Here is a 14,239-nt window from a genome sequence, read left to right on the forward strand (position 1 = left end):
AGCAGTAATGGCTTCCAAAGTAATTAATACACAACTGGGTTTATTGCTAAGTTTATTTTTAGAACTATTCTCTCTCTCCACTTCCTTTTATAAGTTGCTTTGGCCAAAAAGAACAGATTGGATGTGAATCATCTCTCCGTGACCTCGTTGTACCCCCTGCCTCTGCTCCCCCCTCCCTGTGCCCACTGGCCTTTTAATGCTTTCGCTTCCTCTCCTCTGACGCCCGGGTCTGTGCATGGAAGCAACCAGCCCCTGCGTTTGTTCTGGTTTTTGAGGGGAGATCATAGTGTGTGGTACGGAAATGGTGAGGGGTCACCATTTAATAAAAAAGCTGGAGAGAGCTCTAGAGAAAAGCAAAGTTTATTGTACATTCTCAAGAGAAGGGCGTCCCATCCTTCAAGCAGACAATGGAAGAAAGAAAGCACCTCCTATGGACAGGAGTTAATCCCTGACACAAAACGCCCCTCCCACCACTGACCCTCATCCTCATTGGCTGAAAGTCTTACACATCTACCCACGAGATTTAACTTGACCAATAAGTACAGAGTGGCCCATATCTGACTGAAATAGAGAGGAGATTGTGTCGTGGGAGGGTAGCAGGAAGGGGACCCGATTATGCCCTGGAATCAATGCTCAAAGTCCTTCAGGCCTACTCCAATTCTGAAGTAGATGAAGCCTTACTTGATTTTCACAACGGTCTTGAGAGATCTCACCTCATCTCATTCAGTCCCTCCTCTCATTTTGTACGCTGAGATCTCTTCAAATTTTTGTAACATAACTTCACATTCCCTATGAATTCCTCACTTCCTTCTGGTTCCTGTTGGCCTTGGGCCACCGGCTCCACCCTTGCCCTTTTAACAGCATCCATCTAACAGACCCTTCAGCTTTCTCTTCCAGCCTGATCATTCCAGATAATGAGTTTTGGACAATTTGGTTATTAATCGGACCAAACAAGGGATGTAGATAGGGAGTAATATAACACCACTAAGGGCTAGAAGGCCAAACCAAAGGAGCTGCTTCCACCAGCTTCCCAAACCAGGACCATCAAGAAGTATTGAACAGTGAGGTCCAAGTCTGTACAGGAGCATGAGCAAGTTTCCTAATGTTCTCAGGGATTTCTCTTACTAGATTTCCATGTCATTTGGCCTTGGTCCAACATAACAAATCCCTGTCTGATTAAGAGGCAGGTGAGTATAGGCAGTTAAACCACAGATCCAATAATGTCCCTTTAGAGCAGGTTGTTCCCTTGAAAATATGTAAAAGGGTCTCTCATCCCTAAGGGCCCCCCCCACACAAAGATGGCATAATGACATTTCCATAAACCGTGCTCCTTCCTCCAACTACAGTTGGCAGCTGGCCACTGATCTATTAGGGTAAAGGTACTCCAAAATGTGGGATACAGAGTCCCATGTTTCCGGGTGTCCCCAGAGTGACATTGTACCAACCCCATCGATAACTGTACCCAATGTATATGTTCCCTTTGGGATTGGTTACTAAGGACCCAGGCTGGGCTTAAGGGGACAGGTAGCCATGGCCATTGGTTTGATTGTTGGGATCCATCACAGATCCAACAATTTGATAAGTTAAAAGTTCTCCCTATATTCTGCATGAGCAGGAGGAGCTGATTCTCATCTCTGGAAAGTAAAGGTCTGGTTTCTATGGCTATCATGAGGAAATAGGTAAACCCAAAGCTCAGGGAAAGCCCCATGAGGTTCAACTTATAACACTGTGAAGTTAAGGTGAAATTCCCAAGAGAAAATATATCAGCTTCCAAACAGGCAAAGAGACCCAAAGTAAGAAAAGTCATATAGTTACAATGCACTGGATTCAGAATCAGTGTTCCCATTCAGTGGAGGTCCCCTCCTCTTATGTAATTGGAGGTCTCCCCTGTCTTCAACTGTCCACTCTGATAAAGGTGCGCCACTGGTCCTTTTGTCCTGGTGTGGTGTGTCCAGCCTCGTTCCTGGGTGCGAATCGCAGTATCTGAAGTCAGTATCACTTGGTAGGGTCCGTCCCAGCACGGAGTCAGCTTCTGTCCTTCCAGGAACGGATCAGCACCCAATCTCCAACCTGAATTCTATGAACAGGGAAACCTAGAGGAGGAGTCTGAGCTATTAGCCCTTTTTGTTCGAGTTCTTGCAAATGTTCCAGCAATGATTTAACATATTTCTTAACAAACAAATCCTTAGTTTCTAAAATAGGGTCCCAGTCTCCCTTAGGATAAGCCTGGAAAGGATGACCATACAATAATTCATAAGGTGAAAGCCCAATATCTCTACGCGGCTTGGTCCTGATTCTAACCAGAGCGAGGGGAAGGCATTTCGTCCAAAGTAGTTGGGTCTCTAAAGATAACTTAGTCAACTGCCATTTTATTTCTTGGTTCATCCTTTCTACTTTCCCAGAAGAGGGAGGATGCCAAGGGCTATGGAGATCCCAAGTGATTTCTAAGGCCCTAATCAGATTCTGCAATACCTGGGCAGAAAAATTTGTTCCCTGATCCGAGTCTATCCTCTCCACCATTCCATATCTAGGAATAATTTGTTCTAATAAGACCTTACTTACTGTTGAGGCAGTTGCTCGGCCTGACGGGAATGCCTCCACCCATGAGGTCAGATGGTCCACTATGACCAGCAAGTATTTGAGGCGACTCTGGCGACAGCTCAGTGAAGTCCACCTGGATGCTTTGGAATGGTCTGATTCCAGGAGGTCGTCCCCCTTTTGGAAGCTGGCGTTGGGCAGCCCTGTTAGTCCTTCGACAAACAAGACAACCGTCCACCAGGTGTCGGGCCATAGTATATGGGCTGGGGGAAACATACCTTGTCAGTATAGCATCACACAGGTTTTGGACATCCCAATGGCTGCCCTGGTGCAGTTGCTGAAGGACCTGCCCCATACTTGCTTTGGTCAGTACCTCTCTGCCGTCAGGTAAGAGCCATCGTCCTTCCGAGTTCTCAACTGCTCCGAGAGTTGAGGCTTTCTCTTTTTCCTCCTGAGTAAAACTAGGAGAGGGTAGACTAGGGGGAAGTACAGGTATCAAAGCCATTATATGAGAGATTTCCTGATCTCCGGCTCCCTTGGCCTCCTGGTCTGCTAATCTATTTCCCCTTGCCTCAAAACAACTTCCCATCTCATGTCCCTTTACATGTATTACTTCTACATTCCAGAATGTTTTCCAGTCCCTCTTTTCTCCCAAATCCCTCCAAATCCATGCATCACACCCCAAGCATATCTCAAATCAGTGTATATATATATATAGTACCATCCTGGTCCCGCAATAATTTCAACCCTTGATTTAGAGCAGACAATTCACAAGTTTGAGCCGACCAATGGACAGGGAGACTGCCCTTGGTAACAGTGGAAGTTCTAGCAAACCCATTTCTCTTTTTTCCATCTACCATCCTAGAAGAACCATACATAAATTCTAAACAAATATTTATCATAACCTTGTGTTGATAACAATAACGAATTTGTCCCAATGAGTTCATATCCAAGTAGATCTTTCATAAGTGAACATTATTCATACAAATCAGTTTGTTTTTAAAAATACCCAATGCAAATACAATCATATACAGAATGTCTAATTCCACACAAGAGAATTCAAGAAGTTTTGATAAGAGATTTCCCATTAACTTGTGATGGGAGAGACATTCTGCTATTCTGAAACATAAGATCTTATCAAATATTCTGATAAAGAGGCAGGGTTTTTTTTTGTTTTTGTTTTTGTTTTTGCAGAACTAAGAGGTAGGGAAACTGAGGCAGGACTGAGTCAGGATAATTAGGGAAACTGAGTCAAGACAATAATTAGTTTCTAATTCGGCCTGAACTGAAATAAGACATCAGTTTTTCCCAATTTCCTGACCAGTTGAAATCTCAGTTTCCTTCCCCCCCTGTTTACAGAAATAATCAGATTATACATAACAGACTAGTAAATTTCCTGAAATAGCAATAGTCAGACAGTTTTATACAGCAATAGTTCTGTTCTCCAGGGGACAAAAAGGAAGCAGGATTAAGATTATGATCTTGGGTGATTATAGATCATCCTTTCTAATAGTATTGCCTCTAATAGTATTTCAACATTCTGGAATCTGTCAGCCATCTCCCAGCCCTCTGATTTAATATTGTTCTAACTTGAATACCCTTTCATTTCATTTTCTCTGCATATTAAATAGGAGATTGTTTGAGTGCCAAAAGTTCTTTCCATATAGCCCCTTCCCATGATCATGCTAAACATAAAAGACGCATCTGAAGACAATATAGATCTATAGTCAGGAGTCTAGGATTGGGGTTCCAGAGATTGCCAGCTTTGTCTCAAGGCTTCAGGTGAATCTAGTTCTCAAGAATCACAGTAAAGATTCACCCTAGAAAGTTCAGATTATACAGCTTATCTTTCATATCTAACTAGATGGTTCTAGGTTTAACATTACAGATTTTTTTTGCCTTCAAAATATTCAACACAAAGAAAAATTCTAAATCACATGTTGTCCATCCCATTCCCACAGAAAAGAAACTTTCAGATCTTTCAGATTTAACATTAATACTCTCTTCATTCTGAAAAAGATTAATTTTTTGCAAATAACCCTATCAAATTATCAGATCAGATTAAAATAATCTTTAAACAAGGAGACTATCATAAATAAACATTAAATAATTTGCTTTAGTCAGATGAGATCTTAGTAGAAATGAATTGCTTTCAGAAAACTTTCAGTTCCAACAAACTCCTTAGAACAGCTATAGACTTGAAAAATAAAAATAAAACATTCAGTTATTAACACCATATAAATGTAGGTTGTTCCTTTAAACAGTAGAAATAATTAATATCTAGAACACCTGACCCGGTCCCTCTCCACGTGGTCACCCTTCCCCCATACCACCATGCTTCCTGACCCAATATATCATAGCTCCATTTAAACTATTAATTGCTTTTGCAAATCAATCTTTCTTGTCCCATGTCTTTAAGTAAATATATATGTATATATTTTTAAACTTTACACTTCAAGGCTCACAAATAACTAAACCAAACTTCATAAAACTTAATACATGCCCAACAGAGCTGACAAATACTTAAGGCATAGCTCAGTTACAAATTACCCAATACCTCTAGAAAACAACATACCATATAAGTAGGGAGATACAACCACAACCTCCCCTAAGTTAAGCTACCGGCATTTTGTTTTAATAACCTATATTTTAACTTAAAATCCCAAACACAGCTTTAAATTCCCAATAATATAAAACTACTTTGCCATCATATTTAAAACAATGAATTTCACTAAATAGCAGTTTCTTTCCCCTGGCCCATGTGGCCCTGCTGCAGTCAGGACACGTGGGAGGAAAAGGAAGAAAGCCACCATCTTCACTCGATCAATCCCACATACTTCCCCAATATACAGGGTTATTGATCCCAAATGGAATCTACTAAAGGGTATTTCTGGTCACCTGAAACGGCCCCTGCTTCAAAATAGACATATTTCTCCTCCCCTGCCGAAGGCCCCTACACGGGCTAATGGAATTAAATCATCTCAGGTACACTATTTAATCCTTTTGGCACACCCAATATGCAACAAAACAATAATACCTTATCATCTTTTTCTTGCTTTTTTTTTTCCTCATATTTTGGCAGTTTGTTCCAATTAATTAGTTTATCTGGGACCGGGCCACACCCAATGAATTTGGAAGGAGATTAATAAACTCTAATACACCCAAACATGCTAACTGTCACTGGTTAACTCCAGTCACCCAGAAGGCCTAGCCTATCTCATCCTGTCCAGAGCCCCCTCCAGCAAGGGGTTCACAGGGGCTTACCTCTAAGTTGCTGCGCAACAAATTGCTTGACTGATCTGTCCTCCACCAACCGGTTGGGATTTTCACCACGGAGTTTCTCACTTTGATTTTCTCTGAGTTTCTCCACTTTGGGCCCATTTTACATTGGGGAGCAAGGAGAAGTTTCTGGACGCTGGCGGGCTGCCTAAAGCTGGCCAGGGCAAGCACCGAGGAGTTCACTTACTGAGTAAAGGATCCCGGACGAGCCCCCAACTGTGTGGTATTGATGGTGAGGGGTTACCATTTAATAAAAAAAAAAAGCTGGAGAGAGCTCTAGAGAAAAGCAAAGTTTACTGTACCTTCTCGAGAGAAGGGCATCCCATCCTTCGAGCAGACAGTGGAAGAGAGGAAGCGCCTCCTGTGGGCAGGACAGCACCTTTAATTCCTAACGCAAAATACCCCCTCCCACCACTGACCCTCATCCTCATTGGCTGAGAGTCTTACATTCTAAACACGAGATCTACCCACAAAATTGAACTTGACCAATAAGTACATAGTTGCCCATATCTGACTGAAATAGGGAGGAAATTGTGTCATGGAAGGGTAGCAGGAAGGGAACTCAATTATGCCCTTAAATCAATGCTCAAAGTCCTTACTCAAACTCTGAAGTAGATGAAGCCTTACTCAATTTTCACAACTGTCTTGAAAGATCTCACCTCATATCATTCAATAGGTTCTCAGATATAGAGCCAGGAGGTTTTAGAAGTCATCCAATTTCCCCATTTCTCAACTAAGGAAACAGAGACTCAGAAAAATGATGTGATTAAGGTCACCCAGGTAGTAGATGGGCAAGGCAAGATTTGGGCCAGTTACTGTAATTCTAAATCCTAATTACTTCCACTTAATCAGGTTTTTAAAGGGTCTCCAGGGTGAGGTCTGGAAGTCCACAACTTGTTTTCTTACACATACACACACACACACACACACACACACACACACATACACTATTGATCTTTGAACCTCTAAACCCTGATGTAGGGTCCAGGTTCTATAACATCAGACTGGGAGGGTGAGTAGGTGTAAGACTGGACTATGGAATTCTGAGGGCTCAAGCCAAAGGTGTTTCTTCCCTTAAAATACTTAATTCAATAACTACATGAATAAACAAACTATGGATGGAGGCTATTAGCTCCATCTTTAGGCCACTGGGGAATGGTCTCTGATATGGTAGTCATCCGTATGTCTCTGAGTTTTCTGCTGCCCATAACTGACAAACCTTTTAAAAGAGAATTGTTCAGAAGCCTCTAGCTCTTTTGTCTATTTCTCCCCTCTTGTTCTGGCCACTGTTCTTCTCCAATATTCCTTGTTAGGGATGATAACAGGTACACAATCAATCAGTATTTATTAAGCACCTACTGAGTGCCAGGCACCCAAAATACAGTTACAACCCCGGATTCACTAGAAGCTTACATTCAATCCTTTCCTATGATAGATTAAAGATAGATGGAGGAAAGTCAACTCAAAGCTTGGTATTACGGGATGGGAATGAATGGAGAGAACAAAGGGACTGGAAAGCACTGGGACAAGAATGATGAGACTTGAAATTAGGATCCAAAGCCTCCTTGAGATGAGACATTGAGAATTTGCCCTAATTCCCTTGGGTTTATAAAGTTCAAATAAAGCTCTTCACCAGTTAATGTTTCCAGGGGCCTGGACCAGAAGCTTAATTTGATTCTTCAGTTCCCTCCATTTCTGTCATTGAGCCCTTTACTCAGAGGCCCCTTATAAATCTGGGACTGGGCTGCTTTAAAATGCTGTGAAGGGAGCTTCAGGGAAGGAACAAAGGAAGGTAAGAAAAGGAGGGAGGGAGGGAAGGTAAGGAAGGAAGAGGAAGGAAGGAAAGAAGGAAGGAAGGAAGGAAGGAAGGAAGGAAGGAAGGAAGGAAGGAAGGAAGGAAGGAAGGAAGGAAGGAAGGGAGGGAGGGAGGGAGGAAGGAAGGAAGGAAGGAAGGAAGGAAGGAAGGAAGGAAGGAAGGAAGGAAGGAAGGAAGGAAGGAAGGAAGGAAGGAAGGAAGGAAGGAAGGAAGGAAGGAAGGAAGGAAGGAAGGAAGGAAGGAAGGAAGGAAGGAAGGAAGGAAGGAAGGAAGGAAGGAAGGAGGAGAAGAAGAAGAAAAAGAAGAGCAGAAGGGAGGGAAAGAGGAAGGGAGAGAGAAGGGACAGGAGAAAAAGAAGGAGGAGAGGAGGGGAGGAAAGAAGAGGGGAAGGGATATCCCTGTTCTGATGCAAATCAGTGACTTCCCAGCAATTTCTTAGTTTTAAAGGGCACAAGTGATTCAATGAAGGACTTCAGTCATTAAGTATTCATTAATGTGCCAGGTACTATGCTAAGTTTGAGATACAAAGAAAGGCAAAAGATAAACCCCTGCTCTAATGGAGCTCTCTGTTGACTCTACCACAATGCTCCATAGTACTTAGTATTTACTTATATGCACAGAATCAGGGAGACTCGTTTTTCTGAGTCGTGGGATTCTGAGCAAATCACTAAATCCCATTTGTCTCAGTTTCTTCATCTGTAAAATGACCTGGATTAGGAAATGACAAATACTCTAATATTTTTGTCAAGAAAACCAATGGAGGCAAGAAGAGTCCCAACCAAAATAACTGGTCAACAATTATAATGTTGTATCCCCAAGTAGAATGTAAGGTCCCTAAGGCCAGGATCTGTTCCTTCCTGGTCTTTGTAACTCCAGTGCCTAATAAAGTGTCATGTACATTTGGGGAATCACCTGACTTCATTAGGAATAAGGAACAGCCCATTAAAGAAACTCCCTCTAATCAGGAAGATCTGCAATCATTCTGCAACTTCTGGGCTTAGAGAGCTGTATGGGATTAAATGAATTGTCCAAGAGCAGAATGGAGCACTTTGGAACCCAGGTCATCCTGACCCCAAGAAGTTTTAGAATATTCTTAACTTAGTGTTGTCCTGATCTCTATGAATCCTTTTCTGCTGCTTATACTTAATAAATAAATAAAGTTGCATTATCTGTTGATTATACCAGACCACCTTTGCCTTATACATAGTCGGTGCTTAAGAATATTTGACAAATTGAAACGGGGCTAGAGGACACCATAATCATCTTCCAGAATTACGACTATTATGTAGGTCATATGTGTGATGCTATTATTTCCTCTTGTGTTATTATGTCAACCTCAGAGGGCTGAACTAGGAACAGCAGGTAAAGTTGCCACCAAGTTTAATCTAAAAAAAGAAAAAAAATCCTTATAATTAAAATTACTCAGAAGTAGAATATATTTTCTCAGGAGTTTCCCCTTCATTCAAGGTATTGAAGTAGAAGCCATATAAACATGCCCAAGGATCCTGTAGATAGGTTTTTAATTCAGATGTGGAGTAGATCAGGGCTCTTAAACTTTTTCCACTCACAGCCCCTTTTTGGCAAGAAATTTTTATGAGACCCCAGATATAGGAATACATAAAGTAGGCATATAAATCAAACATTTACTGATAAATCATAATTTTATAACTTCCATATTCAGTTACATGGCCCCACAGGGGGTCACAACCCACAGTTTAAGAATCTTTGGGTTAGAGAACTTGGCTTCTGAGGGCCTTTCTCAGCCCTCCAAGATTTGTGCACAAGGGCTCTGTCCCTCTCCTTTTTGAAAACTGGGACATCCATTCTACCCATCCTGCCCATCTGAGCCAAGGCATAAGGAGGAAACAAAAAGATAAGCTTCTTTGGCATTACAAACAACCTGATGAAAGCCTTCTAGTCATTTGCACTTCTTTCTGTGTCCTGTCACTAGACTATAATGCTCTCAAGTTGAGGGTCTGTGCTTTACACCTGTTTTTATTCCCAGCCCAGTCCAATGCCCTGCACCCCATAAGATTCTAAAATATATTTGTTTCTCTGCTGCCACTTCCTCCATGAAGCTTCCCTTGATCCCTCCCTGCCAGCCATCTCTCCTTCCTCAGAACTCCCACAGTGCTTAATTACACATATCCTATGCATGCATTTTCTAATCTGTATCTGTATTATATTTATTTTTACATGTGTCTTACCTTTCCTATTTGAATGTCAGCTCCTTAAGGGGAAAAAATCCTTAAGCACTACAGCCTGTACACATATCACAGATTAATAAATATTGAATTGAAGTGAATGGTGAAGTGTTCGCTCATAGAGTCATCCACAGTGCTCCATCCCAACCAAACCCTTGTTTTAGTTCCTAGTTTTTAGGCCTCTGCTTCTTTTCTGGCAAGAACAGGTGTGCTGTTGTGGTCTGGGATAGGCCTTGGCTCAGGACAAACTGTTGCTAACTTCTTACTTTGACTTAGCTGTTTGGACACCAGCATTTCCATATATTGGAAGACACCAGAGTGCCTGCCGTGACAATCTTTTCCAGGCCCTCATCGTTCCTGGAAGCTGACCCAGCACAGCAATACCCTAAATCTACCGTGGGAGACTCTTGGGTCTGGTCAGCTTGCTGTGTGTCCTAGAAAGGCACTACTTCTTTCTGGGCCTCTACTTCTCAACAGCTCTCTGGCTATGGCCCTTTGCTTTGTATTGCAGGCCTCCATCCCTCTGGGGCCCTGAGCTCCCCCCTGGACAGCTGCGCTCTCTCTGGACTCCGGCCTGACCAGACTTCCTAAACCTGCTTCTGCAATGGGTGGGTTGTAAGCGCTGGTAAGACCTGTAAACCGACATCTCCCCTTCTCTGTCTCTCTCTGTCCCGGGCTCCTTGGCCCATTCATGTTCTCTCTCCCTTTGTTCTCTCTGCTGCTACCACTTCCCTACTCCTGGACTTGCCACCATCCAGGTAATGAGGAGCTGTGGGTCCAATCAGCCTTGGAGATGCCGAAGAGACGGGACATCCTTGCTATCGTGCTCATTGTGCTGCCCTGGACGCTGCATCACTGTCTGGCATCAGAGCCCCCATTGCTCCACTGCTCACTGTGCACAAGGGTGAGTGAAGGAAGTGCAAAAATACACTCACTGTCCCCGCCTCTTTCCTCTCTCCCTCTCTCTCCCCTTTCTCTCTTTCCCTGTCTCTGTCTCTCTGTCTCTGTCTCTGTCTCTCTCTCTCTCTCTCTCTCTCTCTCTCTCTCTCTCTCTCTCTCTCTCTCTCTCTCTCTCTCTTTCTCTTCCCCTCCCTCCTTTCATCCTTTTTTCTCTCACTCTCTAATTTTTCCTCTCCCTCTCTTTCTCTCCTCTCCCCCTCTCTTCTTTCATTTTTATCCTTTCCCCACTCTCTCTCCTCCTCTCCCCCTTCCTCCCTTCATCCTTTCTTCTCTCACTCTCTCTCATCCTTTCTCTCCTTCTCTTTCTTTTTCTCTCTTTCTCTCCTCTCCCTCTCTCTTCCTTCATCTTCATCCTTCATTCTCATTCTCTCTCCTCATCTCCCCCTCCCTTCCTTCATCCTTTCTTCTCTCCCTCTCTTTCTTTCTCTATGTGTCGGTGTCTCTATTTGTGTCTCTCTATGTGTCTCTGTCTCTCCTCATTTTTTCTCTTTATATAAATGTATATATATATACACATAAACACAAATATATGATGCATGTTTGTATATGTAAGTGTATATGTGTATATACACCCTTTTTTTCATATAACCTTTTCCTTAACTCCTACAACATACCTGCCTTCCTAGCCTTTGCTCCCCTTCGCGTTCTAACTCCAACCCTTTGAACTCGTTCCCAACTGTAACCCATCAACCTACCCAACTCAGGCAGCCAAAGCCATGTCCTTGGCTAGCTAAGGATCAGTTTAGCCCTTCCAGCTTTCTCTGAAGGTTTAGAATAGGATAATGACTATCTTTTGAAGGTCCTTAGCTTCACCATTTAATTTAATTTAAAAACCCTTATTTAATGATTGCTCTCTGGTTAGGATCCTCCCTTGGTCCTTAGGTTTTGCTGACCCCTTCAGCATCAGCTGATATTAAAGTGTTGCCTGACATCAGCCCCATCCTGGGGATCCATCTCTGGTTCCCAGGCCTTCAACCCCAGGGATTTTTTCCATCACTCGTTCCTCCATAATCTCTAACTTCTGGTTGGAGACATCAAGCCCCCTAACCTCCTCCACCTATGAGGCTGTTTAATTCTCTAAGTTTAGCTGTACCCAACGCACTAATCACCATGCTGCCCTTCTTCCATTAACTACCACCATAACTGGCTAACCAATTCTAACGCCATCTCTTTCCTTCCCATACCAAATCTTGCAGTTCTCCAAGTGACTTGAGGCAGCAATATTAGGTTTGGACTCTGACTTTTAAATTCCTACCTCTGCCACTATCTGGGTGACTTTAGAGAGTTAACTTCCCTAGGCCTCAGTTTCCTAATCTGTAAAATGAGGGACTTGGATTTGATGACCTGTGATTTTGACAATGTAAGGAATTCCCAATGTAGCAATTCCCTCCACCAATGCTAATCACTACCCATCTATGACTTAGTATGACTTGCATACAGCCATCAGCAAATAAGCATCAGAGACAAAGATTTGAGCCTTCAAGTTCAGCACTGGCACACTGCCTTGACTATCTTATTGCCAAAACAAAAATTTTGATTTACAAGGGAAAAGAAAATACCAATCCAGAAACAATTCACCAGAGTAAGGTCATTAGAAATTCATGCCAATGATCCATAGCTCAAGTAAACATGGTAAAGAAAGGGCTAAGCCTTGGTGCAACCCCCATGATTGCAATAGGCCTAGAACCCACACAATAGGAGTTCATTCTTCCCTTTCATGGCCCAGAACAACCTTGCTGAGGGGATTCATGTAGGAGGCCACTCTAAACTTCCTGGATTCATCAGTTCACAATCCCAGATTCATTCTCAGCCAGTTAAGACTTCAGATTGCTGGCAGCTTTCGGTGATATGCCCACAGCACATAATCATTGAGCTAATTAGATTATCTTTTCACTTCCTCCCAGCAAAAGAGAGGGGAAATAAAAAATAATATTACAAACCACCTAAGTGTTTCACATTATCCTAAGAATAGAATGATTCCATCTAAGACTCTTTTCACCTTAAAAATTTACAAAGGACAATCCCTTCATTATACTGGCACTATGCTAAGGAGCTTGGGCTACAAAAATGAAGAAGGAACTTATAATTCTACTTGGAGATATAAGATGCTCACTAACAGCTATTCTATAGAGTGTTAAACAGGGTTATTAAGAGGATGGAGCTATTAACTGAAATAAGGGAGTCAGGTAAAGTGAACTAGTTGTCTGGGAAAGATGATGAGCTCCATTGGGCCCCAAGCCCATCCTCCCCAGGAATGAGGGATGTTTTGGAATGCTTTTATTCATTGGACATTCTAAAATAATCTTTTCATGTGTGCTTGTAGAACCCTATCTCCCTCTTCCTTCCCATATATACATACATAGAAACCTGGAGACTTAGAGACATAAAGCTGGAGAAGATTCTAGAGTCAGTCATTCCAACCTATATTCAAATCATCATTCCTCAGTATGACTCTTCTAATAATAAAGTCATCCGACCTCTGTCAAATACCTCCAATGACGAGAAACTTACTGCTTTCCCTTAGATTGCCCATAGCTCTGTTAGAAATTTTTCCTTAATTTGAGCCTAATTCCATTTTCCTGGAAATTCTGCCCGTGACTCCTAATTCTGCCTCCTTGGAATTAACCAAACAAATGTAAATTTTCCATATGATTACCCTTCAAATATCTGAAGGTGGCTCTCAGGTTTCACCTTCAATCTTTTCTTTTTTAGGATAAACACCCAAATCATTCACCAAATCCATATATGGAATAAGGTATCTAGCATCTTCACAATGTGGCTACCCTTTTCATGCTCCAGTCAGGCTAAAACATATATGCTCCCAACTATACACAATGCCAAATGAAGTCTAACTAGGGCAGAATATCATTGTTTCCTTTGTTCAGGGCCCCATACTTACTTTAATAAAGCAATTTAAGATTGAATTAGCCTTTGGGCTGCCACATCAAACTGCTGACTCACACACAGCCAGCAATCCAATAAAAGCCCTGTACTTCTCCCATGAAATGCTTTTTAGTTGTGCCCTTCATACCCCATCCTGTATTTGTGAAATAGTTTTTTGAACCCAAATGAAACATGCACTTATACCTATAAAATTTCTGACTTTTAGCTTTTTCCACCATTGTAGCCTGTAGACATTCATTAGGATTCCAATTATACTATCCAATGTATCAGCTAAGGAGGAAACTGTCTTACTTTTAAATTTGTGACCTCAGATTCCAACACAGTGTCTGGTACACAGTTAAATAGATACTTGTTGATTGATTCTTTAATTGGTTATCTACACATCTAAGATGCTTTCATCCTAGTCCTTGATAAAAATGTTGAACAGAACATGGGACTCTAATAAAAACCTGGGGGGTAGGGCATTAAAAACCACTCTGCAGCCAGTCACTCAGCCAGTTCTGAATCCCCTCTGCATGCACTACCATCCTGTCCACAT

At 42.2% G+C, this 14,239-nt stretch overlaps 1 protein-coding gene across 1 annotated transcript in view; it reads left to right on the top strand.

Annotated features, from left to right (window-relative positions):
- Positions 1–14,239, top strand: part of B3GAT1 (beta-1,3-glucuronyltransferase 1) — a 62,179-nt gene that overhangs the window by 39,485 nt on the left and 8,455 nt on the right. Inside the window, 4 exon segments of the mRNA XM_074303748.1 lie at positions 10,349–10,445; positions 10,596–10,686; positions 10,688–10,709; positions 10,711–10,741. Coding sequence (XP_074159849.1) covers positions 10,442–10,445; positions 10,596–10,686; positions 10,688–10,709; positions 10,711–10,741 — 148 coding nt within the window. The 5' untranslated portion in view covers positions 10,349–10,441.

Source organism: Sminthopsis crassicaudata, chromosome 3 (assembly GCF_048593235.1).
Source record: "Sminthopsis crassicaudata isolate SCR6 chromosome 3, ASM4859323v1, whole genome shotgun sequence".
NCBI classification, from domain to species: Eukaryota; Metazoa; Chordata; class Mammalia; order Dasyuromorphia; family Dasyuridae; genus Sminthopsis; species Sminthopsis crassicaudata.